General features: G+C 37.4%; 1 protein-coding gene across 10 annotated transcripts in view; it reads right to left on the reverse strand.

The window, feature by feature from the left end:
• The window catches only part of LOC122812189 (adhesion G protein-coupled receptor L1-like), a 3,245,860-nt gene that overhangs the window by 493,881 nt on the left and 2,726,501 nt on the right, over positions 1-25,478 (reverse strand). For all 10 annotated transcript variants that reach the window (XM_044084524.1, XM_044084517.1, XM_044084518.1 and 7 more), the window contains one exon: positions 7,967-8,296. In XM_044084524.1, the coding sequence (XP_043940459.1) occupies positions 7,967-8,296 (330 nt within the window). The remainder of the gene's footprint in view (positions 1-7,966; positions 8,297-25,478) is intronic.

Raw genomic sequence — 25,478 nt, forward strand, 5'->3', positions numbered from 1 at the left:
AACCTATTTATACTGTTGTGACAGTTCAGTTTGTAGCAATGAACTGAAAAATAGACAAGTGTTATTTCAACATTCTTGTGGCAACAGGTGTAAGTGTATGACTGACATACAGATGGTTCTAGGATCTAATACAGCATATTCCATATTCTTTTAATGCTGTTCCACTTCCATTATATTTACTCCTACTTATAGCACTTTAGATAGTGGAGCTGATATGAATTATATGTATGAGGGATGCTACATATTTACTGTATTTTCAAGTGTATGATTCAGGGTTGTGGTTGTTGTTGTTGTTGTTGTGTCTTTCGGCTTATCCCAGTTAGGGGTCGCCACAGTGGAACTCCGGTCCGCTAATGTTTGGTAGTGGATTTTTACGTGCTGAGTTACCAGCCCTGATGCACAACCTTCAACGAAGGCACGCCCATTCACGCATGCCTCCACACAGAAGACGCTCTAGCTGAGAATCGAATGGGACAACGTCTTGCCATGAGTCTTGCTACTGAAGCACCACTACCATGGGTACAAGTGTATGATTCAGGGTATACTATCTAATATATTTCAGTAAGTATAATTCTATTAGATAGTATACCCTGAATCATACACTTGTACCAGCGGTAGTGGTGCTGCAGTAGCGTATACTATCTAATATATTTCATTAAGTATAATTCTATCTGACTTGCATAGCCTTTCCAAATACATAAGACACATACACAAATGGATATGTATCCAGTAACCATGTCAGGTAATACACACACACGCACATATGTAACAGCTCAAACTGTCACCTGTATTTATGTATAATTCATGACAATATCTGAGCAGCACTTCATCTGTGACAAAGATGGAAAATCAACAATGTGAAAAAAATGTTTTATCACTTATGCCTAGGTTTGACTTACACAGTTTTAAAATCAATTTTCTTCAGTGCATAAAGGCAAAAACAAATGTGTCACATTATTACATTTATGCCCCCAGTGCATTACTGCAAACTTAACTCATCTAACAGTTACCTTCCAATTTCTAATATATATTTCCATGCTACATCAGTAGACATCCTTCAAACTAAGACCATAAGGCCAAGTGTCAGATTAACCTTCCAGTTTCAACTATTTATTTCCTCCCTATATGGCACTGCTATGTTCCGCTTAACATCGCGCAAACATTGTTGGCATCATTGCTCAGCAATAACTGTATAACTGGAATTGTCAGGAAAGTATCAGTTTCCATTGCTTTAGTTCAGCTGCTAAACATGGCTGGTGTTACAGAGGAAGGTGCCAAGTTTAGGGCACAGAGGTGTGGTGTCCAGGAGTCCAGGATATTTACTGGAGTCCTGGTAAAGTGCCACAGCCAAACGCTTCTGCATGGGGACTATTCTGGCTTCCAGTACAAGTCTGAGGCATGGAATAGCATGGTCCAGGCTGTATCCAGTGCCACTAGTATCCTGCATTCTGCACAGCAGTGTAGGCATCCTTTGAATGATCTAAACAAGTGAAAATGGGATACCTTCAACCATTGGCTGAATGAGTATGAAACTGCAGACATCCCACAGCTGTGTAAGTAAGACAATGAGAGAGTACTTTTAAGACTTAGAAAGCTGAATATAGGTAAGGTTGATATGCATAATGCTCTTCTGTTCTTTTCTGTTCTTTCCCCAGCTGGCACCAAACATGAGTTCAATAGGCAGACCAATGCCCTGCTGTAAACTGTAATCTGTATAATTTGAACAGCATATGTGCAATGTATGCATATTTCAAGGATTACTTTTGGTAATCTGTAGTATAGTATGCATCTGTAAGGACATATAATTAAATGTAATAATGCAGATAAAAGAGTTGTATAATTGTGTTAATGCATTTTATGTCACATATGATGGTACTAATTTTATCTCTTTTTTTCTCTCACCTCAACCCTTATCTCTCTTTTATATTTTCTATTATGTGTCATTAAAATGTCTTCTTGCCATCCATGTGTACCACATCACTACATGCTACACAACACAGTGAGGTAGGCTTGCCCCAGTGGATCAGCCTACCCTGCTCCAGCAGTTCCAGCACTGATGTCCAGCATATCTGTGAGCCAACCTGGCAGCACTGCCTCTGCTGTTACTGCACTACCTGTTGCCCTCAGTTAGCACTGGCCCAGAAGCTGGTGCAGTGATACCCTCCAGGAGATGCCAGGGTTGGTGTGTAGGGTCCTGTACAGCACCACTGGTGAACACCTAAGCTAGATGGAGAGGCTGCTCTTTCTCATGGTCCATAGGAGGAAAAGACATCAAGCACTCAAGCCACCAGTGGAGTAAGGAGACAGTGATGACAGTCCAGTGTGTGAGGACTCAATTCTCACTAACTCCAAGCTTGACTGGCATGAACCTGTGTTCCCCTCCCTCACCCCAAATCATGGCTTCCCACCACCTTTTGTTTCCATCAGAATCCCTGTCTCATTTCCTGTTTGTCTTGTTTGTTTGCAGCAGGACTGCATTACCTACTCAACTTACCTGACCCAGACATATCTACGTCCCTTACTCAGCAGTCCTCTCTTACTGAATTAAAAAAAAATGGGTCTCTGTCCTACAAAAAAAAAGTCCCATACATAGCTCTCCATTTTGTACTCATGTCTTCTTGGCACACTTGACTCAGTCCAACTGGCTATACAACATGATTATATTTTTGTCACCCCTCTTTCTGGAGGTGACAGTCCAAATTCAGCTAATATTCTGCACATATAATCAGTTTTTACTGTTGAAGAAATGGATAGCTATGGTTCTTTCCTACTTCCCTCCTGCACACTCCTGTATTGCTTTCCCTTTGTTCTCCCCTCCCTGCTTGCTCTCCATTTCACCATTTTCCTATCTGCCCCATTTTAATACCTACAATCTGGTCAAAAAATAGAATCACACACATAAGTAGCAGAATAAGCAATGGACCTCTTCACTTTTTGGTCTCTATGTTTGCATGGACTTTGGCATCACACAACAATGCCAAGTGATGGTGAGTGGTGGTATAATGCCATGGTTACCTTTGTGCTTAACCCCACTGTGCTATGCCAACACACAGCAACACATGTACTATAAACAATTAATGCCATTCCATTATCACGGTTTATTTAAAACTCTTAGATACATGTGGATTGTAATCCAGTATCATCTGGGCTCAAAAAGAAATGTGTTAATGCATTTACACCTGCTGACACAGAATCTATTAAGCAGCAGGTGCATTTCATAGACTTAGTACTAACTCTCAGACTTTTAGTAATGTGGCCCATGTTTGCGCACTACTTAACTACACACAAACAGGAAAAGCAATGGAAATGTGTATGTTGCATGTGCACTTTGCCAACGGTCTCAAAAACCTGCTGCTCACCATTGCACTATGCAAGTCACTATTATCATGTATTACTGCTGTTTGCTGCCCATTTCCTTTTTATGACATGAAATTACAGGTGGAAGCATAACAAACTGAAGGGCCTATCTTATAATGTGTCACATATTTACAATACAGTCATAAACTGGATCCCCGCAAGCACTGTAATCCTGGTGCCTCAGTACTTTTTTCACACATATATCAACTACACTACATAAATTAATATGTTTATGTTGTGTCATATGCAGTGCATGTCAATCTCGTAACATGCAGAGCTAGATCTACTAACCCATAAGCATAAACAGCCTTATCTGCAAAGCTATGGAAGGACTCATCATGGACCCTATCCACAGGGACATAGGTGACCTTCAATACACTTGACGCAACCAATTTGGTTTTGTCAATGGCAGATCGTGCTTATTATGCCTGGTGGATTTCTTTGATAATGACCCCAACGATCTGTATGAGGGATAACATGATGTAACGCTATGTTGATTTATCCAATGCCTTTAACACTATCCCCCATTTAGGTATCATAGAGAAACTCTTCCATCTGGGGATTAACTCATACATTACTAGATGGATACCCAACTGTCTCAGTGACAGAACCCAAAGTTGGGGACTGCACTTCCAGCACTAAACCACGTAGTAGTGGAACACCACAAGTATCTGTGCTGGGCCCTCAACTGTTTGGAAATGATTTCTCTGAAATCTAGGCAAATGTAGAAGGCCTGTGGCTTACCAGGTTTGCAGATGACTGTCAACTGGGGACACTCATATAGAGTTCAGCAACTATGTTAACATATTACAGAAAGGCCTGACACAGACAAATGATTGGGCCAAACCATTTGGCAATGTAGTACCCCTGCTAATTATGATATACATAGCACCCCTGTAAGCTCAAACACAGTGCTGTGAGACTTGGGAACATGTTGATAGCAAGCTACACTTTAATCACTATGTGTTCATAGTGGTGAGACAGACATTCTACATTGCACACATCATAAATAAGGGCTTCACATCCAAGACCAGGGAGGTCATAGCTCCGCTGTGTTTGACCTTTATCAGGCCACTAATTGAGTACAATGCCCCTTCTGTCTGTACTTCAACAGACATGTACAGCAACTGGAATCCAGGGCCTCCAAAACATGACATACATGGAAAGACTGAAAGACCTGTCTCTGTACTCAGTATCATGCAGATGGATATTTGCTACTTGTTCTGGTGATGCACACAGTACATACACAGCTGTTTGACAACATTAATGGCATGGGTAACATTCGAGACAGTGTGGATTGTGCCATATAGATATGCCATGTACATCAGTCAACTAGCCTGTAGTGATCATAATGTCACATACAGGTATAGCAGTGTCCCTCCTAATATCTCCAGCAGATGTTACAGTATCAGTAGAGTGTGCATGATTACCCTAATAGAGTGTGGAGATGTCATAATAGTTGTACAACTGTGTTTCAACAGGCATACATATATATATCTATATATCTATCTATCTATATATATATATATATATATATATATATATATATATATATATATGTGTGTGTGTGTATATATATATATATATATATATATATATATATATATATATATATATATATATATATATATATCTCCAGCAGATGTTACAGTATCAGTAGAGTGTGCATGATTACCCTAATAGAGTGTGGAGATGTCATAATAGTTGTACAACTGTGTTTGTGCAGAATCATCTGTGATCACTCTAAATCACATATGTTACATCAGAGACATTGGATAACTGGTGGTATTATTCCAATATTATCTGTGATTGTGTTTGTTTCTTTTAATGTTGTCCATGAGCCTTTACCTGTGTCCCACTTGCTGGAGAACACTGCTGAGATTACACTCATATTCAGGCAAATCAGTTTGCACAGCTTCACAATATGCACCTTACCCCAGTTGTATGTAACATCCCTGATAGATGTCCTCTGCATTGTTCATGTAAGAATGCTTATCTCACACTGACATCTTCACCATTGTTATGTCACTTTGTGTGTCACATAATACACATTTTCAGTGTGCAGTCCATATTGTACCATATTGATATGTCTTTGGTGTTGCTACTAAAACTGTCTTCCATTGACATGCCCTCGTCTGCTGTACATTAGGTTGCTTCATCTGAATTCTTTCCTTGTGTTTATTCCTACAATTCATCTGTGTGTGTCCCTATTCAATACACACACTTCCCCTGAGTGTTTATTTTACATGGCAGTCCATGTACCCTTATAGATCATTTATACAACTTCAGTACAGAATGCCAGGAATGGAATTTCACAATACTTTGCACTGTACACACTGTCCTGTACTGTGTCTGGACCATGTACTTAACTATCATACCTCTCAACTATCCAGATTTTCACAGAATGTCCAATTTTTGCCTTATATATCTTTGGGGGTGTTCCTTACCAAAGCTGTGGTTTTCTGCTAATCACTGGGATGATCTTAGGACTGATGTGACTCATTAATTACATATATTTGAGTTTCAGACTTTAAATCCTTCAGAAACTGTATATTCACCCTTGTTATTCTAGCAGATTTCTAAAGAGCAACTATGTCAAATCTGTCCGTAGTATCTGTTAAGTCCTGGTGATCATTGTGGCATTCCATGCAAAACCAGGGACCTTCAGTGCTCTGACTTAAACAGGATTGCTATGCATGTTCGCTTACATGGTTTCATGGCTGGCAACACTGTTGTCCACCATGAAACCTGACTTATTTACGTCTAAACATGGTGTGTAGCATGAATATGCAATGATCGCTGCTGCTCGCCGCACAACACTGCGCACACATGTAAACAACGTGTAGGCTTCGAACAAAGCCTACACACAGTTTGCTGAATCCCAGGGTATGTTAACAGTGAAATCCATTTCTTTAGAGAGATCAAGAATCTGTTTTAGTCTCACAGAATCCCTGGCAGTCTACCCACACATTCCCAGTACAGGAAAATGAAATTAAAGCTTTAGATGTTAACTGTTGTCTTGCAGTATATCAGTGCTGAATAAGGAAAGTAAAAATAAAATTCTAAGTTTTCCAAATCTAACTACTGCAAATGAAATGTTCCATTAATAAACTTATAACTATACCATGACTTCTTAGCAGAGAAAAGGAGTTACATTATCGTACATATTCACGTCTGTCATACTGTTTGTTTGCAGTACTGAAAGAGACTAATATGAATACGTTCATTGCAAAAGTTTTAGTTGTGATACAGTTCCTCTGTAGCCGGGCTAAAGAAGTGTCTTCTTGTTCTTGCCACTGAAAGTATTTCACATTTCTGCTGTCACACATTAGGTTCACAGGTTATTTCTAGACAGGTGATCTGGATGAATCATTTACAGTACAGGCAATGCAATACCGTCTACGTATTTCTTTTTTTCACAAGAGAAATTGGTGCCAGGTTTGGAAATATTAAAGGTTTCTAAACCAATAAGTGCATTTGATTTTCTGCCAAGGTATGTGAGTGTAGCGTAGTCTTTCTTAAAGTAAGAAAACAATGTTTTTTATATAATCCCAAAAGAACAGCAAGACAGATATGCATCTAACCAGAACTAGCTGTAGTCATTTAACATCAACTGGGGAAAATTATGGCATTAAGACGTATATCTAGGGTGGAATAAAGGGGGTGCCCACCAAAGACGCAATCAACATTAGAGGGAGTGAGTGTCTGAATGCCAACACTGCATTTTCAGTCAGGACTGAAGTGCTTAGCACCCTATGTGTGGTATTTAGATCTTGATATATTTATAGCTACAGATTATTTATTTAGTTTGGTAGTATGAGGGAGCGTTGGGGCTTTTTATTTTTATTTTTACTTTTTTGCACCTTAACTTCAAGTTAAGGGGGAGGGTACCAGCTTGAGGACAATTTACAAACTATCTGGATATCTCTCTAATGTTATTTATTGTTGTAAGCAGCCTTACTGTGACAGTCTGAAATACTGATTTCTATAGCATAGGATTATGAGATTAGTAGATATAAATAATACATAAACCACATATATTTTGTGAGTAAGCAGCCCTACTGTAATATTCTGCAAAACTTCAGTAAAATAAAGAATGGAAAACACTCAACCACTAGAAACAGTCACATTCAATGCAAATAATAAAATGAATAAATTTCTTAACACCTGCACTAGCAATCTAGCATTTAGATACGACAAACCTGGTACTGTCAATAATATTCATTATTCAGATTTGCTTCATGTACAAGTATTTAGTCAATTTTTCCCTTTGGTGAATTCTAAATCACACACTAGTTTTGGATTTTATCAGAACTATTCACTACAATGATAATATAAATAAGAAAATTAAGTATTTCTGAAGTCATTAGTAGAAAATCATGCTAAGTTAGATATTGGCATACATGTTTTATAACACAGAACTCCCCATCTGCTTTTATAGGAGAGAAATGACCTTCTTCAAATCTCTTGCCATGGATTATACTCTGATGAAGCTTTACAAAGTCCTGATATTGCTAGCCTTTTTACCCAGAATTACTATAATATTTTACATTGTCATTGCACTTTAGAAGAATGATAAATTATACAAAATTTCATAAAAAAATCTTACCCCGTGTTCCTTTGGGACATGGGCGTTCTACCAGCATGCCTTGCTGACTGGTGGGCCACACCACTCCACGTACCTCTGCTGCATCACAAAACTTCTCTGGGAAGGCATGCTGGTTGGAGGGTGGTGGCTTGCGTGTGGCAGGTATAGTCGATGGAAAGGAATGCACTTCAGGTACTAAGTGATGAATGGCTCCAATAGGGTGAGTTGTCTGTGGTACTCTTTTGGCAGTGGTAGTCATAGGTGTGGTTGCTAAAGAAGTAGTTGTAGTAGTTGTGGCAGTAGTTGACTTCTCCGTTGTTGTGGACGTAACTGGTGAGACAGTCACTGGACCTAAAAAACAGAGCAGCAAATATTCATTGACATTCATTCAATAGAAGTTTGAGATTCATTCAGTTTAACATAAACATCTTGGTCATTAAAGTACAACACTGAATTACAACTTTAATGGGAAATTATGAAAAATTCCTGCTTTTTTGTTTTTGTACCAATACCAAAAACAGCAAAGTCTGTTCCAGATTTTTTTTTTTTAATTTGGAAAGTTGTTTTAATATGTTAAATCATGAAAAACTGTTCAAGGCATGGGTTGCCAGAGTCTGCCACAGCAAGCCTCCTTCAAGCCAACGAAAACACATTGATCCTCCCTCTATGTATCAAAAATGACAATGCGTCTAAAAATAAAAATGGCACTGTTCTCTAGAAAAGGGAAGTTAGGCAAATTAATAATGAGTTGTTTGCTGTTGCTGTGTTCCTGCATCATATAAATGCTTTAATTTACTGACTTAATCTTTTGCATTTTATCATGATACCAGCAAAGAAATAGTAACTGAAGCTTATCAACTGGTTATGTACATAATAAGGCATGAAGGGGTATGTATTTTGGGAAGTTGTGAGACAAGAACTGAATCCCAAGAGCATTAAAAGCCCTTTGTGTATGGTAATATCTGTATGTTGCAAACCTTTGAGCACCCTGTTGTGCTTAGAAAATAGGTAGGTGAACAATAAGGTTTATTTTAACTGGGTGTTGAAGAAAAGTATGCATATAATATTGTATTTGATGTGAAACAGGTCTTCCACTAAAGCAGATATATGATTCTAAATGATACAGTATGAATATGTTGGCAATGGGAGTAACCAAATGCAATCACACTGCTGTCTTTTTGAGGCCATATTATAAATGCATAACATTTTTAAGAAATGCTTGGATCTTCTTTGACAAAAAACTGGAGCCTCTCCAGAACGGCTGGTTTCACTTTTAAGAAACACTGGGATAAAAAGCTATTTCATCAAAATCAATGACCATTTTAAGCTGGAAATGACAACTGCTACTGGGGATATTCTTTAGTCAGACATCACTACACTCCAAGACCGATGATGGTGAGAAGGACAACTGGGCCAAACAGTTCAATTCAGTTTCACAAAGAGCTAACTATGGTGAATTGCTTGTGTATTGTGGTGACAGACCCTTTACATTTCTATAGGAAGGGGTCTGAGTAAACCAATCAGACTCAGTTTAGATCTATTTATTTACATTTTAAAGCATATTTAAGCATATTCAGTCAGTGGACTACTGTAAACCTATTTAGGTATATTCATTAAGTGGACTGGAGTAATTATATTAAGCATATTCATATGGACTGCTTTAAGCATATTTAGGCATATTCAGTTAGTGGACCACCATAAGACTCCACTTCCCCAATAGAAGTTTAAAATAAAGAACACTCATTTCAAACCCAAGGTCTCAGGGCTTGCATAGCAAGATGGGGAACAGAGTGAGATGGTTTATTTGACAAGAGAGAACACAAATTTAAGGTTATGAACTGTTAACATTTTTCATCTTGCAGTCTCTGGTCTGATTCTTTCAGTTTTGACTTGAATACTGTGTGATCTTGAGTAAATCTTTTAATGACAGAGTGCTCCTGGGTCATTCCCAAAAAGGGGTACTTGTTGTAAATAAGATTATTTGTTAAAAATCAGTTCATGCAATACTCTCCCACAGACTTTAGTGGAATGCATAGAGTAGTAGGGGGGATTCATTTTAGTGAAAGATGGGAAAGGGGTGCCAGAAAGGATAGTGCAGATACACTGGAAATGGCTCTACATTAGGAAAATCAAATACAGACTCATGCTGTTACTCTGGGACGCATTTATATTTGTGTGTTCATAGCATTCACTGCAAGTATTGGAATCTTACCCCTACTTGACAGCAAATCTGATGGGTCAAAGTCATCTAAATACCCACCAAAACTGTAGGTGAAAACTCTATTAAAGTGCTCTTTGCAGAAGGTAAGACTCTTTTTCTTAATATAAACTTACTCCATAGTTGAACAACTGCAGGGGAAAGAGAAACAGCTTATAAAGTAGAAAACCTGGCTCACAACTGCATTTTCACAGTGCAAGTGACAAAGCATGTGGCCTTTCTGGATAATGGAATCAGGAGCATGGCATTCCTGAACTTATCATTCAATGAAAGGCAGATCTTCCATGCCTCTCTCTCTCTCTCAATATATATATATATATATATATATATATATATATATATATATATATATATATGGGTCTACTTCAAATCATTGAAACCTAATATCATCAAAGACCACATAATTGAGACGAAGTACACGAAAACCCACTTTATCGAAATAATGGATTAACGACGACATTCCCAAGGTAAGTAACCACTCAGTCAACAACACACAAAACCGAAAGTGCACCATTCTAAACCCACACAGGTGGAGGGCTGCGCCCCGCACCCTCACTAACAAAATATACCAACTCCAAGATCTCACTACAGTTGGGAAAAGGGCAAAGTTCACCTTCATGGACAACATCTTACCCTGCAAAGATCTTCGTTAATCGGTCTGTCAATGAAGTGGGTTTTCATGTATTTCATCTCGATGAAGTGGTCTTCAACGATCTCGGGTTTCGATATTCTCAGGTAGGCCCATATATATATATATATATATATATATATATATATATATATATATATATATATATATATATATATATATATATATATATATGTGTGTGTGTGTGCGTGTGTGTGTGTGTATGTGTGTGTATGCGTGTGTGCATGTGTGTGTGTGTGTGTGTGTATATATATATATACAGATATATATATATATATATATATATACATATATATATATATATATATATATATATATATATATATATATATATATATACATATATATGTATATATATATGTATGTATATATATATATATATATATATATATATATATATGTATATATAATATATCTATCTCTCTCTCTCTATATATATATATATATATGTATATATATATATGTGTGTGTGTGTATATAATATATATATATATATATATATATATATATATATATATATATATATATATATATATATATATATATATATATATCTAGATATATATATATATATATAGATATCTATATATCTATATTTCTATCTATGGATATATATATATATATATATATATATATATATATATATATATATATATATATATATATATATATATATAGATATATATATATACATACACACACACACACACACACATATATATATATATATATATATATATATATATAATATCTGTGTGTGTGTGTGTGTGTGTGTGTGTGTGTGTGTGTGTGTGTGTGTGTCTGTGTGCGTGTATATATATATATATATATATATATAAGGATATAGGCAGAATCTGGGTAATTATGGTCTTAGTGCTAATAAGCTAAATGTACAAACCCACCACTTAATGTACCTGCTTAACAACCTCCTTTCCTTAGTGAAAGGTAAACTAACTTCAACAAATGGGCAATGTACTTTGTGCATCCAAATGTGTTGGGAATGCTAAGGAAGCAGGATCTTATTTCAGATTAATATAAATATACTATACTACTTTACATGGTCACGTAACCTACATTTAACCTAAATCACAGTCCTGAAAATAAAAATATATGAAATAAAATATAATCTCCCACGTGTTATCTGAAAACTATAGTTAACAGAACAATGTATATAACAACTCCATTCATAAAAAAGGCATAATTAGAATAAATCACTATTCAGTTTACATAGTTATTGCATTCTAATAAAATAAACTGAGAAAAGTAACTCAAACCAAAAACATGGACAAAAATGAATAACTGAAAAGTGTATGAAATACAAAAATACCTTATGCACTTAAGATCAGAGAACACAACATCATGACTCATGGTTTTGAATCTTGTCATGAAACTAGTTCTTGAATAGTGTAGTATACTTTATATATCTCAGTTCAGACCCCACACATTTCATACGTATATGAAGATGCAGCTACAGATACCCAAATCAATGACTCTGTTCTCTCACCACTGATATGTGCATATTCTCTTAGGACAAGCATAGAAAACTAACACACATACAAACCATTAAACTAACACACACTGGAAACAAACCTGCCTCACCAAAGCCTGTGAAAAGGGACCATGGGGATTCCTGCAGCTGTATTTGAATTTATAGTGGGAGACGATAAAAAAAAAGTCTTGAAGCTATCCATCATTAAATAACTGTTCAGGTTTTGAAGTACAGTATGGTTTGAATTTATATGTATGTATTTATTTAGAATGTGTGTGTGTGTGTGTGTGTGTGTGTGTGTGTGTGTGTGTGTGTGTGTGTGTGTGTGTGTGTGTGTGTGTGTGCGTGTGTGTGTGTATGTAAACATCATACATTTCAGTGAATGTGTATAAAAGTAAATCAGGATTTAAAAACCACAAGATGTTACAAGATGTGTAGTCAAAAAAGTACACAGATATTACGATAGGCAAAGAGCTACAACAGATTTCAGCAACTTCAAATTTTGAATTTAGCTTTATTAAATTGTTTATAACTAAGCACTGTTTGCATATAAACAATAAAATGCATACAAGTAACATTAGAAATTCAATTATAAACAAATAAACTTTAAGACAGAAATAACGTCTGTTCATCTAGGTTGTCAATGAAAACAAGGTCAAACAAATGTGATTAAATACAACCAGTTTCATTATAGGTTTTGGGGGCATGGGGCATGGCATACAAAATTTGTATCACAGAACATCATTCCCTCGCAGATATGGAAAGTGCAATGGCTCAAACTTGCTCCAATACTCCAAAAACAAAGCCAGCACAATGAGGTGACTGTAAGACAACAGTTTCATAAAAAACTGTTCAATACATCACTAGGGGTGTTGAAAGCCCCTATAAATGCACAAATTATACAAAATATGCAACAAACCAGTTTTAGCTATTCTAGCCTTCCTCAGTGCAACAAAATTAATGAATGAAGGCAGAGTCTAAGCTGTATATAAGGACAGCTCCATTATTCAATTAAATATAATTTAAAATTTACAAACGCTCATTCAGACCAGGGCTAAACAGCCCGCCTAGTTTAATTATCCATTTCTTCTCCTTGGACTTTAGTATGGAGTGCCAACCCCCTTTACAGTTCCTGTCCCCACCAATTTTATCAATAACAGTGAAATGAAAAGAGGCTGTCGGATGCTTCAAAGTGTGTTTATATAAAGAATTGGTCAATTTGTGGTTCCTGACATCAGTCATGTGTTCAGAAATTCTGATTCTCAATGGTTTAGAAGTTTGCCCTACATAGAATGCTGAGTATGAGCAGGAAGCCAGATAAACAACCCAGTCTGAACCACAGTTTGCCAAAAACTTGATGTCAAATACCTGTGCTGTATTTTTGCTGGCAAATTGTTTGACCTTAAATACTCTGGGGCAATGGGTACAATGCCCACAAGGATAAGATCCCATTAATCTCTCCTCAGTCATAGTGCTTTGCCAAACTGTATAGATCTGTAGGAATGTTTATAATGGCTTAAATGGGAACCTAAAGTTTGTCCCCTATGAAATGAAAAGTGGCATTTGCCCCAATTATTGAAGCAGGTCTGTTGTCCACTAACAATATGTTCCAATGTTTAATATTCATGAGTCCACCAGTGTTCCGACCATAAGTAGTGACCATTCGTAACACATTTTGCCCCTCTGTTGTTTTTGGTTTATGTTGTAATAATTGTCCCCTAGCTTGTGTACTTGCCCACCTATTGGCCATGGTGATGTCATCTGATCTATACTCTCAATTATGAAATCTGTCAACAAGATCTTCCTTGTATCTATTAAATGTGCCATCTTCTGAATATACACGTCTGACCCTCAGAAACTGTGATTTGGGGATAGTCCGAATCACATGTTGTAGGTGGAGGCTAGTGGCATGCAATAAGGACTCCCCACAGTCTCCAACTGCTAAAAGACATAGTACTGACTACCCTTTAGGGCATGGAATAGAAGAGGGGGAGGAAACACGAGCACAGTAAATACCTTGGAAGATATTCTCAAGGCAGTAACCAGATGTTAAAGGAATGTAATAATGTTCACAATATTTCATCTGTGACACTTTCTGAGGCACAAACATCACTTTTGAATAAAGGCCTTAATTATGTTCCCTGCTTTTTTGTGGCAGAAGATTATTTGGCTTTTGATGTGATTTCATTCTGCAGATTATTAAATTTAAAACTGTAGTTTGATGGTGAGTCCAACACTAGTTCTTTCAAATTTCACAAGTCTATTTTTATGCCACCCATGTCTATACAAGTGTCCATGTTCCAATCAAGTGTTCTAAAGGATTTACACTATGGTTCCCATGAATATGACATCTGTTATCACAATCTCTCAATGATCGAACAGGCAGCTCTGTTGGAGTTAAAAAAACAATAATTTAGCTATTCTATCAGCGGACAAAGGTGGGGCCATAATAGTAATGGACTGGGACATGTACTATGAGGAGGCACTCAGACAACTTCAGGATGCCAGATAATACAGATACTATACGGCCATGCCATTAGATCCTACAACTAAATTTAAAGGTGAGATAGATATATTTCTACTTGAAGCCAAACAGGAAGGTATCATCACAGAATCAGATGTGTATCATCTTACAGTTAAAGATCCTAAATCTCAATATTTTTACTTTTTACCGAAGATACAAAAGGACCCTCAGAAACTGCCAGATAGGCCCATAGTGTCAGGTATGGATAGCTTGACAGAACCACTATCTGAATTCTTGACCCAGTATTTAAAACCTCTTTTGGGTTGCGTTAGGTCACGTATCCAGGACACAACAGAATTTTTGGGGATTATGTCCAATACACAGTTGGAGTCTGATTGGCTCCTATGCACGTTAGACGTGATGTCATTATATACAAATATTCCCCATTTGGTGAGGCTTTTAGCTCTCTAATTTTAGCTAGATAGAACTGCTTTAAATCCACCACGGTTTAATACACTCCTAGTATGCTTGGCTGAGCATGTTCTTAAGAAAAATGTTTTTTACTTTCAGCTTTGCAGCTACAAGGCACAACAATCGGGGCTTCTTTTCCCCCCATTTATGCAGATCTGTTTATGGTCTACATAGAGATACAATTGATATTTGATCCTAACCATAACATTTACTTGGGGGATATAGTTATTTGGAGGAGGTACTTGGACGACTGTTGGTTGGTGTTGAGGGCAGATAGTGCTTATCTTATGGAATTTGTGGAATATTTGAATCAGAACAAGTGGGGTATAGAGTTCAAGCTGAATTTTCATCCCCAAGAAATCACATTCCTGGATGTAACTATAACAAGGAATGTTGATAACACTTTAAGAACTGAAATTTATAGGAAATATCCACAATATAATTCCTTATTGCATGCCACTAGCCTCCATTCACAACATGTGATTCGGACTATCCCCAAATCACAGTATCTGAGGGTCAGACGTGTATGTTCAGAGGATGACACATTTAATAAATACAAGGAAGATCTTGTTGGCAGATTTCATAATTGAGAGTATAGATCAGGTAACATCACCGTGGCCAGTAGGTGGAAGCAAGGGAACAATTATTACAATACAAACCAAAAACAACAGAGGGCCAAAATGTGTTAAGAATGATCACTAGTTATGGTCGGAATACTGGTGGACTCATGAATATTATAAACAAACAATGGAACATATTGTTAGTGGACAACAGACTTGCTTCAATAATTGGGGAGAAATGCCACTTTTCATTTCGTAGGGGACAAACTTTAGAGTCCCATTTAAGCCATTATAAATATTCCTACAGATCTATTAATACAGTTTAGAAAAGTACTATAACTGGGGAGAGATTAATGGGATCTTATCCTTGTGGGCATTGTTCCCATTGCCTCAGAGTATTTAAGACCAAACAATTCACCAGCAAAAATACAGCACAGGTATTTGACATCAAGTTTTTGGCAAACTGCGGTTCAGACTGAGTTGTTTACCTGCCTTCCTGTTCATGCTCAGCATTCTATGTAGGGCAAACTTCTAGGCCATTGAGAATCAGAATTTCTGAACACATGACTGATGTCAGGAACCACAAACTGACAAATTCTTTATATAAATCCAAGAACAACAATAGTTGAGTTTAAAATACCTTTATAACCAAGACAACAAAGCTTTCAGGTTCAAAACCCTTTTTCAATGTTTTTACAACAGGTATGATAAGACGCCCACTTTTATATAATTTTACATAAAATTTATAAAATCAACATTTAATTTAACTACTTATAACCTGAAACAAAAATTCTTAAATATATAGCATTATACTAGATTATGTAAAAGTTTATGCAAAAATAAATATAGAATATTTATTGTAAAATATATAAACCTTTACGTAAAAATCCAAGATTACTTTAATCTTGTTTGTTGTATTCTATTTAGTATAGGTTTTAGTGATACTGATGCATTTATGCCAGGGGGTACATCAGCTGACAACCTGATTATCCATTCATATTCCCTTAGATCTAAAAAATTGGATAAATCACCTCCCCTGGGTGATGCATTAACACAATCTATAACCTGAAATTTAAAATAATGCGAAATACCCTTGGATGCAGGTTTGTTTCAGGTTATAAGTAGTTAAATTAAATGTTGATTTTATAAAATTTATGTAAAATTTATGTAAATCTTTTATAGCTTAAGTTGCACACAGTAATTTTTGATAAACTTTGAAATGTTTTTATACTTCTAATGGTCATGTGATGGTGGCTGCAGGTCATATGACCTATTTTATTGTGTATAAAAGTGGGCGTCTTATCATACCTGTTGTAAAAACATTGAAAAAGGGTTTTGAACCTGAAAGCTTTGTTGTCTTGGTTATAAAGGTATTTTAAACTCAACTATTGTTGTTCTTGAAATTCTTTATATAAACACACTTTGAAGCATCCGACAGCCTCTTTTCATTTCACTATTATTGATAAAATTGGTGGGGACAGGAACTGTAAAGGGGGTTGGCACTCCATACTGAATTCCAAGGAGAAGAAATGGATAATTAAACTAGGCGGTCTGTTTAGCCCTGATCTGAATGAGCATTTGTAAATTTTAAATTATATTTAATTGAATAATGGAGCTGTCCTTATATACAGCTTAGACTCTGCCTTTATTCATTAACTTTGTTGCACTGAGGAAGGCTAGGATAGCCAAAACCAGATTGCTGCATATTTTGTATAATTTGTGCATTCCCAGGGGCTTTCAACACCCCTAGTGATGTTTTGAACAGTTTTTTATTGCACTGTTGTTTTACAATCACCTCATTGTGCTGGCTTTGTTTTTGGTGTATTGATACAAAATTTGTATACCAGAAGATTTAAGAGACAACTCGGGCACCGCTAGCAATCCCAGGGATTCATGTCTGTTTGATCAACAACTCTTTCATCGAGTGCCAATGTATCAAAACAGGTCTAAAACAACTTTCAGCGAACCTCAGAGGTAGTTTTATTTCAGGGGAGCAAGCCCCTATGTACCACAGATGTTGGAGTACACCCCACACCCCTGAACCTAAATATATTTACTTCAAAGTCATGCAACAGTGATGAAAAAATAAGATTCCACTGTCAGTGAAAGTTGTATTACCCATATTCATCGATAATCATCAATCGTTAAAAGGGCTATTGATTGAATGACACATTCCACAGACCCAGACTGTCAGAGTTTAGCGCTTGTGGTGAGCAAAAAAGTGCAATTGAGTCCTTCAGGGAAGATAGATCTACACCATGAAGCAATAACACAAATCGGCACTGAGATTCTGAATATAACATGAAATCAGACAGAGGCTCACCATGACCTATGTAATACAGAGGAATTACCGGTAATGATCCTGCAGAGTTTTACTCTAGCTGTAAATGCTCATTCTCAGTGTCAGGAAGCCTGAAGTGAAGGGCATCGCAATAAAAATGTCAACAGGAAAGTAAACTAATGTATGGATGACAGCAGAGAAATCCTGTGGAGGTATTAAGAGCATAATCTTTCAGATATTCCTCTGGCAGAAACAAGATATTTTTACCACAGTCTAAAGGGGGCAGCAATGCTTCTCAGATAGAAACAAAATATTGTTACTACAGCTGTGATACCTAGATTTGAAGTGGCAGCCAGTTATATAAAGCTTGAGTGTATCATCCATATATGCATATCTAGAAGTATTATGTAGAACCCAGGCTCAAATGGCCATGTTTTGATTATTTTATTTTAAAATATTTTCCTGCAAGATTTGTCTGAGAGAAGAAAATCAACATTTCAACCTGAGGAATTTTAATTTATTCTTTCACTTTTTATTTTCCAAGATTTTCACAGTTGTGGAAATCAGCAATACTAAATTAACTTGTAAAAAAAAATCTCCCATGTGTAACTTATACTTGTCCAGTTTATAGCCATATGGGATGAGGTGGGCATATTGAAACCTTCTTACTTATCTGCATAAACTTGCCAAAATCTGTTCTGTCACTCCCTTGTGTTTTTCCTCAACAGAATGCTGAACAGATGCTTTTGTTATTCTTGTACTCTATGCGCTATTCCTCTTCTAAAATTTGGCAGGAAGTACACTTTCAAAATGTGGCAAAAGAAAAATAACTCCAGACATCAGACAACCCCTTTTGCATTGCTCTTAAAACTTCATAAAACTTACTTAAAAATATTCATATTATATCCATACTGCAAAACGTAATCCCAATTCAAAACTATAATAAGATATAATAGCAGATTAGAAATACTGTTGAAAGTACAGATTTCTAAAGCTACATTATAATCTCAAGCTTTCAGTGGAAAGTGCAGTTGTGCAAGTTGCACTTCAAATAACAGTAGATGTTGAAAGTCATCCTAACTACTGCTGCTCCTAAAGGAGCTCCTTAAAAGAAAAAATATTTTAAGAAGCCCTTGCCTTCTTTAGGAATAAGAACAGTAGGACTATTATAGGAATTCATCTTCCAGCTGAGAAAAACAGTCTGCAGCCCATTAACAGCCATTGGAAGACACTGGTAGAAAGGAAAGATTCTCCTCATGTCTTTGCAGACACTACACACACTTACCCTCCAAATAATTTCTTCGGTAGGAGCAAACCTATAGGAAATGCAAAACATTATGTTTAGGTCATCACAGAAGTCCCCATGCCCACCTTAGTCATGTGCGCAAACCCTATCCCTAAGCCTGCCTCTAACCCTTTCCCTTTATCTGTGACATTACCAAGATGACAGTCAGTCTCGTGTTTTAGATTCAATATTCTGTGAGTCACTCTTAGTTTTCAGTAGTTCAGTGTTTTGTGCATTCAGTTTTTTTTTCAATAATTTTAGGTTCAGTATTTTGACTGTTTGATATTTCATGATACAATTTTATATCTATATCTATATGTATAGATATAGATTTTTTTTTTTACTTTATTTAGATTTGTTTACTGGGAAAGTCCAACTGGGCCAGAAGACAATTTTCAGTGCAGGCCCAGGGAGAAAATCTCCACAGAAATACAAGCAATATACAATAATTAGATAGTACAATAGTAATATGCTAATAGTAAAATGCATAATGCACAAGTTAGTCTATACAAAGAAGTATTCAGTACAATTTTCTAGTAGAATTAGGTTCTAAAGGAAACACAAGCATTTCAGTGAAGATCACTATGAGAAAAATAAAATTAGTACTGTGTACATATTAAGTAATAGTTATGAACAAATGAGATTGTTGAGTAGTAATAAACACCGAGGAGAGGGAGAAAATGAGGTAAGGAGTGGACAGTGTGTTGAGAGAGTTATAGATATATTGTCAGGCAGGTTTGGCACAGGAGCAATGCCAGTTCTTGGATAGATGGATACGAAAGACCAGGAACTGTTGAAAAACAAATATGCCACGGAGACCTTGTAGATTACGCTTGGTTGCTTCCTGGTACAAGGTCTCCGTGGCATATTAGTTCTTGGATAGATGCTCAAATAGTTGTTTGAAACTGGTAGATTCAGGTGTGTTTTGGAGTGTGTGCGGTAGAGAGTTCCATAATTTTGCTATTTGATTTGAGAATACGGCTCTACCGTGAGTGTTGTTCGCTTTGTTTACTGTGAGAAAGTTTCTATCTGCAGATCTTAGACTTCGTGGGGATGAGTAGGGAACAATAAGTTCCTTGAGGGATGGGCAACTGTCAGGATGGAAGATGATATTCTGTGTGAATTTAAGTTGATAGAGATGGAGAAGGTTAGGTAGCAAGACCCAATTAATTTATGCAGAGCAATGCAATGGTGGGTATGGTGGGAAAGGTTGGCTGCGAAGCAGTCTATTTTGCTGTATGTATGTATATATATATATATATATATATATATATATATATATATATATATATATATATATACATACATACATACATACATTTATGTATATAGCACGTCAATCACGTCAATCAGAGAGTCACATTTTAGTTGGTCAAACGTGTTTAATATTGGCAAAGACAATCGAATAGTTATATGCCCACACAATGCTGGTATTACTTTGTGGAAGACCGCAGTACTGCTGTGAATAGGTATTTATCCTTTTCCTGCCATTGTACAATATCAGAGTTGGTACATCTACGTAACAAGGGGTATGAGTGCTGGACATCAGAGGTAATTGTCCCCCATGCAAAAAAAATACTTCACAGCAGATTACTTTGTCAGTTTTAGTAAAGTGAGCTCATATCTTTTTACTTTAATCTGTTTGCATTTCAATATTTGTATATTCAGTTATATGAAGTAAATACATATATGTATGTCTTGGACAGGATGCACTGTTTTGTGAAACATAAATGACTGTGGCTAAGCTACATTGTCCTAAGTCATTCATGTTAATTTGTTGGACAACTGTACTGGCATTTGTCACTCCCTGGTATTTGTTCTTTAACACATCTCACAATAAATTATATTAAGAAGTTGATGTGCAAGCCGAACTTGGAAAACATATACAGTAACTAATTTATGTATTTGTCACTGATGATGTTAAATATTTCCTTACATACAACACATTTCTACCTAGCCACTAACGTCTATAATTCATAATGAATTTGGTGGGTACATGACAAACCTGATTAAACAGCATTTCCCCTGATAGAATCTAGAGAACTTGTAGAACTACTGAACCAGTTAATTACTACCTCTGGTCTTGTGCACAGAAATTTAATCATAGAAGGCGTGAGAATGACTGTCAGCCACCCCCAACCCCCCCCATATGTTAAAGAATGCTACACCCATTAGGTAACTAAGCACTTGTCGTTGCTTACAAATTCAGGGACCTCCAGTCAGCTAAGGGAGAGGAACATGGCTGCTTGTCCAAAATAGAAGAAAAGCAATGGATATTCTAGTTGCTGTCAGATGGTCAGCTTTAGCAAAACTACACACTAAAGTTTGACTGTCATTAAAAAAGTAACTCTTTCCATATTCTATAGAAGTACCCTCAAACTAGGGCCATGGCGTTTTGTTACCTATAACTGCTGACCAGTATCAACTACAACAGGGAACCCATCTGTGAAGGCATTTTGACTCTTTCTTCAATCTGTTTTACATTAATTGTATGTCTTGTAAGTCAGAATCATAAGTCTGTGTAGTGAATGTGTTAATGATGAAGCTAGACCTGCAGTGTTCCCATTGTGGCACGTGTGAACCTACACTCACTATATCACAGTATCATAGGTTCATAGGTTCGTAGGTAGGTACTAGGCTATCTGCCCAAGGACCTATATAAGCCTAGCCAACAAGGTTCCCTGGTTTTTGCCACCCAAGAAAGTTATTTTCCTGTGATCCCGGGATGAATTTCCTATTTCCCATCCACTCATCAAGATTTTTCTTGAAGAGTGCTAGTGAGGAACTCTTCTTGACATAGATAGGTAGCTTGTTCCAGAGTATGAGAAGTCTCTGGGACAGGAATCTATCCCTCCAGCATGTTCTGTTTATTGTGGTGACAAGGTTTAGGTCTCTAGAGCATGTAGCTCGGAGGGATTGGGATTTCTTTAGGTGTAGCATGTCCAACAGCTCTGGGTTTGATATAGCTTTGCATGTTAGGCAGAGGTCACCTCGGAGTAGGCAATATGCTATTGAGTAAAGCTGGAGTTTTTTGAGATGGTCAGTGTAGGGCATCTGTTTGAGTCCCATAATCCTCTTTGTGAGGTACCTCTGTGGCCTTTTCAGCTGTTGCAGATGTCTTGTGAGGTACATTCCAAAAGGGGTGTTGTACTCAATAATGGGTCTAATGAGAGCTGAGTAGAGGGGAACAATGACCTCTTTTTTCCTGGATGAGAATCCTTTCGTGATGAGGTGTGCCATGTAGAAGGATTTCCTGACTACTGTGGTGATGTGATTATCAAAGGAGAGACTACTGTCCACCTGAGTCCCAAGGTCTCGTATCACACCTTCAGAGTTAAGTGGACTGCCGCCTATGTGGTAGTTCATGGGTACAGAGTTTTTACCAAAGAGGATTACAATGCACTTTTTGGCATTGAGGTTGAGGCCATGGCTCTGACACCAGGCATCAGTCTCAGTGAGGCTCTTCTGTAGGATGTCCACGTCGTTTGGTGACTCGACTATGGCACCTAATTTGCAGTCATTTGTGAACTTCATCAGCCAGAGGCACTCTATGTTAGCCCGTACTTCAGTGAAGTAGATACCAAACAGGAGAGGACCCAAGACTGAACACTGTGGTACTCCACTTGTCACAGGTATGAAGTCAGATTTGGAGTCTGCAACTTTTACAGTGTGGGTTCTGTCAGTGAGCCAGTTGGCACCCCATCTTGTGACATATGGATTTATGCCCAGTTTAGTGAGATTATCTATGATTCCAGAATGGAGGATGGTGTCGAAAGCCTTGGCAAGGTCAAGATAGTCTGTGTGAGCTGCCTTACCCTTGCCTACAGCTTTGGTGACTGTTTCAAAGAAGTCAATCAGATTCAGGAGACATGATCTGCCCTTCACAAATCTGAACTGGGTGGGGTCCAGAGTCTGGAGGTTACCAATGTCTTTGTTTATGAGTTCCATGATGATATGTTCCATGGCCTTGCAAACCAAGCTCGTCAGACTAATAGGGCGATAGTTCCTGGGGTCCGTAGTGGCTCCCCCTTTGTGGAGTGGTATAACTGTTGCTGTGCACCATTCAATGAGTACAAAGCCTGTCATGAGGCTATGATTGAATATGGTGCTTAGGTGGAGGGCCAGTTAATTCTGAAGTTCATGTAGAACGCAGCCTGGGATGTCGTCCGGTTCCATGGATGCTGTATTCTTGGCTTTGGAAAGTGCAGTTTTTGCCTGCTCAGTTGTGATTGCAGGGGCACTGCATTTTTCTGGTATGGATATGGGCCCTTTAGGGGGTGGGGGGGGTAAGGTTAGCACTGAACCTATCAGCCAGGATGTTGGTGATATCAGTTGGTTCCATAATTTTTATGCCATTGTGTTGTAACTCAGAGAAGATCTGGGTGTTGACATTGAGATTCTTGACATAGTTATAGAATGCTTTGTGGTTGTCCTTAGAGTCAGTGGCAATCTTGTTTTCATAGCTGTCTTTGGAGGATTTCATGAGGGATCTCAGCTTCTTACTGAGGCTGACCAGGGAGCTCCTTCACATCAGTCCTGTACACTACAGTTCCATAGGTGCACAAACAGGTTTCTGACGCTACTTGTTTCAGCATAGAACAGCAGTTCGGCAAATTCCAAGATTATACGATGCTCAGAGGCCTCATTATTGCAGATGCAGGGTACTACTGATCTGTACCAGTGGCATTACAGGCTCTGTAACAGGTCTGGACCATTAGGTGGGCTAGTTGGAAAGGGACGGGAGTAGTGCAGGCAGGTCACTCACCTCATCTTTGACTTGGAGAAAGTACAGTTGTGTAAGTGAATGTACTATAACAGTAGATGTTTAATGATCACTGCTGCAGTAGCCTTAGCTATATGGGTTATAGCCTGCCAAGGATATAACAGCTGGCCAGTATCCAAAGCTTCATGACACTTTCAAGCAACCAAACTGTATGGCAGCTTGAGCTGAGCTGCCTAAAACGACAGCTTTGGGCATGAAGCCCTTCAGAGCTTTCCTGCCAGTGGAAAGGAGGAGGCTAAGCCCTGAAAGGACAAAGCTAGGAACAACAAAAAATACATGTCCATACCCTGGTATAAAAAACACACCAAAAAAGAAGGTGGATGGCGGGAGGGAGGGAGTGGCAAGAGCAACAATGATAATTTGAACATCTACTCTTATGGTAAGTTTACTTACACAACTGTACTATATTCATCATATTGATCACTGCTGCAGTAGCCTTGGCTATATGGGTAGATTATTAGCTAACTACATTTGGGAAGTGGAAGAAGAAAAAGAGTCCAGTAGTCCTTGGAGAATGGACCTAGCAAAGTCTTATTTGAACCTAGAGAAGGAATCAAGTTTATAGTGCTGGGTAAAGGTATGTTTAGAGGACCAAGCAGCAGCTTCTAGGATACTTCTAGAGCCCAACCCTTTCTAAAAAGCAATAGAAGAAGCCTTGACACTTCTTGGATTAGTTTGGTTATGTATCCTTAGACAACCATTTCAAAATAGTCTGTTTTGACACAGGTTGTCCCTTCCTTCTGCCTTCACAAGAAATTAAAAATTGATCTGAATATCTGAAAGCTTTAGTTCTACCAAGATAGTACCTGAGTTGTCTGTGGATATCCAAGATATGGAATATCCTTTTTACCTCATTTTTAGGCTGAGGAAAGAAAATGCGGAGATGTACAATTTGGATTAAAGAAAACACAGATGCCACTTTAGGCATAAAAGAAGGACTAATTCACAAAGAAACCCTATGCCTATGGAAAACAGGATATGGTTGACTCATCAAAAGAGCTTGCAACTCAGATACCCTTCTCGTAGAGGTCATAGCAATCAGTAAAACTGTTTTTTCATTTGAAAAAAAAACATCTCAGCCAGGTTATCTGTTTCAAATGGAGCAAATGTTAGGTTCTCTAACACAAAATTAAGATCCCAGAAAAGGTCCACCTGTTTTCTAGAGGGTGTCTTATGTAAAACCCCTTTCAAAATCATTTTGATACAAGACTGCATTAAAAGAGAACCCCTTTCAAAATCATTTTGATACAAGACTGCATTAAAAGAGAAGGATCCATGGGCAGACACACTGAAATTTCTGCTAAATGAACCTTGATAGAGGAATAAAAAAGGT

This window comes from Protopterus annectens, chromosome 9.part0, assembly GCF_019279795.1.
Source record: "Protopterus annectens isolate FY-2018-M chromosome 9.part0, PAN1.0, whole genome shotgun sequence".
In the NCBI taxonomy this organism is placed as follows: domain Eukaryota; kingdom Metazoa; phylum Chordata; order Ceratodontiformes; family Protopteridae; genus Protopterus; species Protopterus annectens.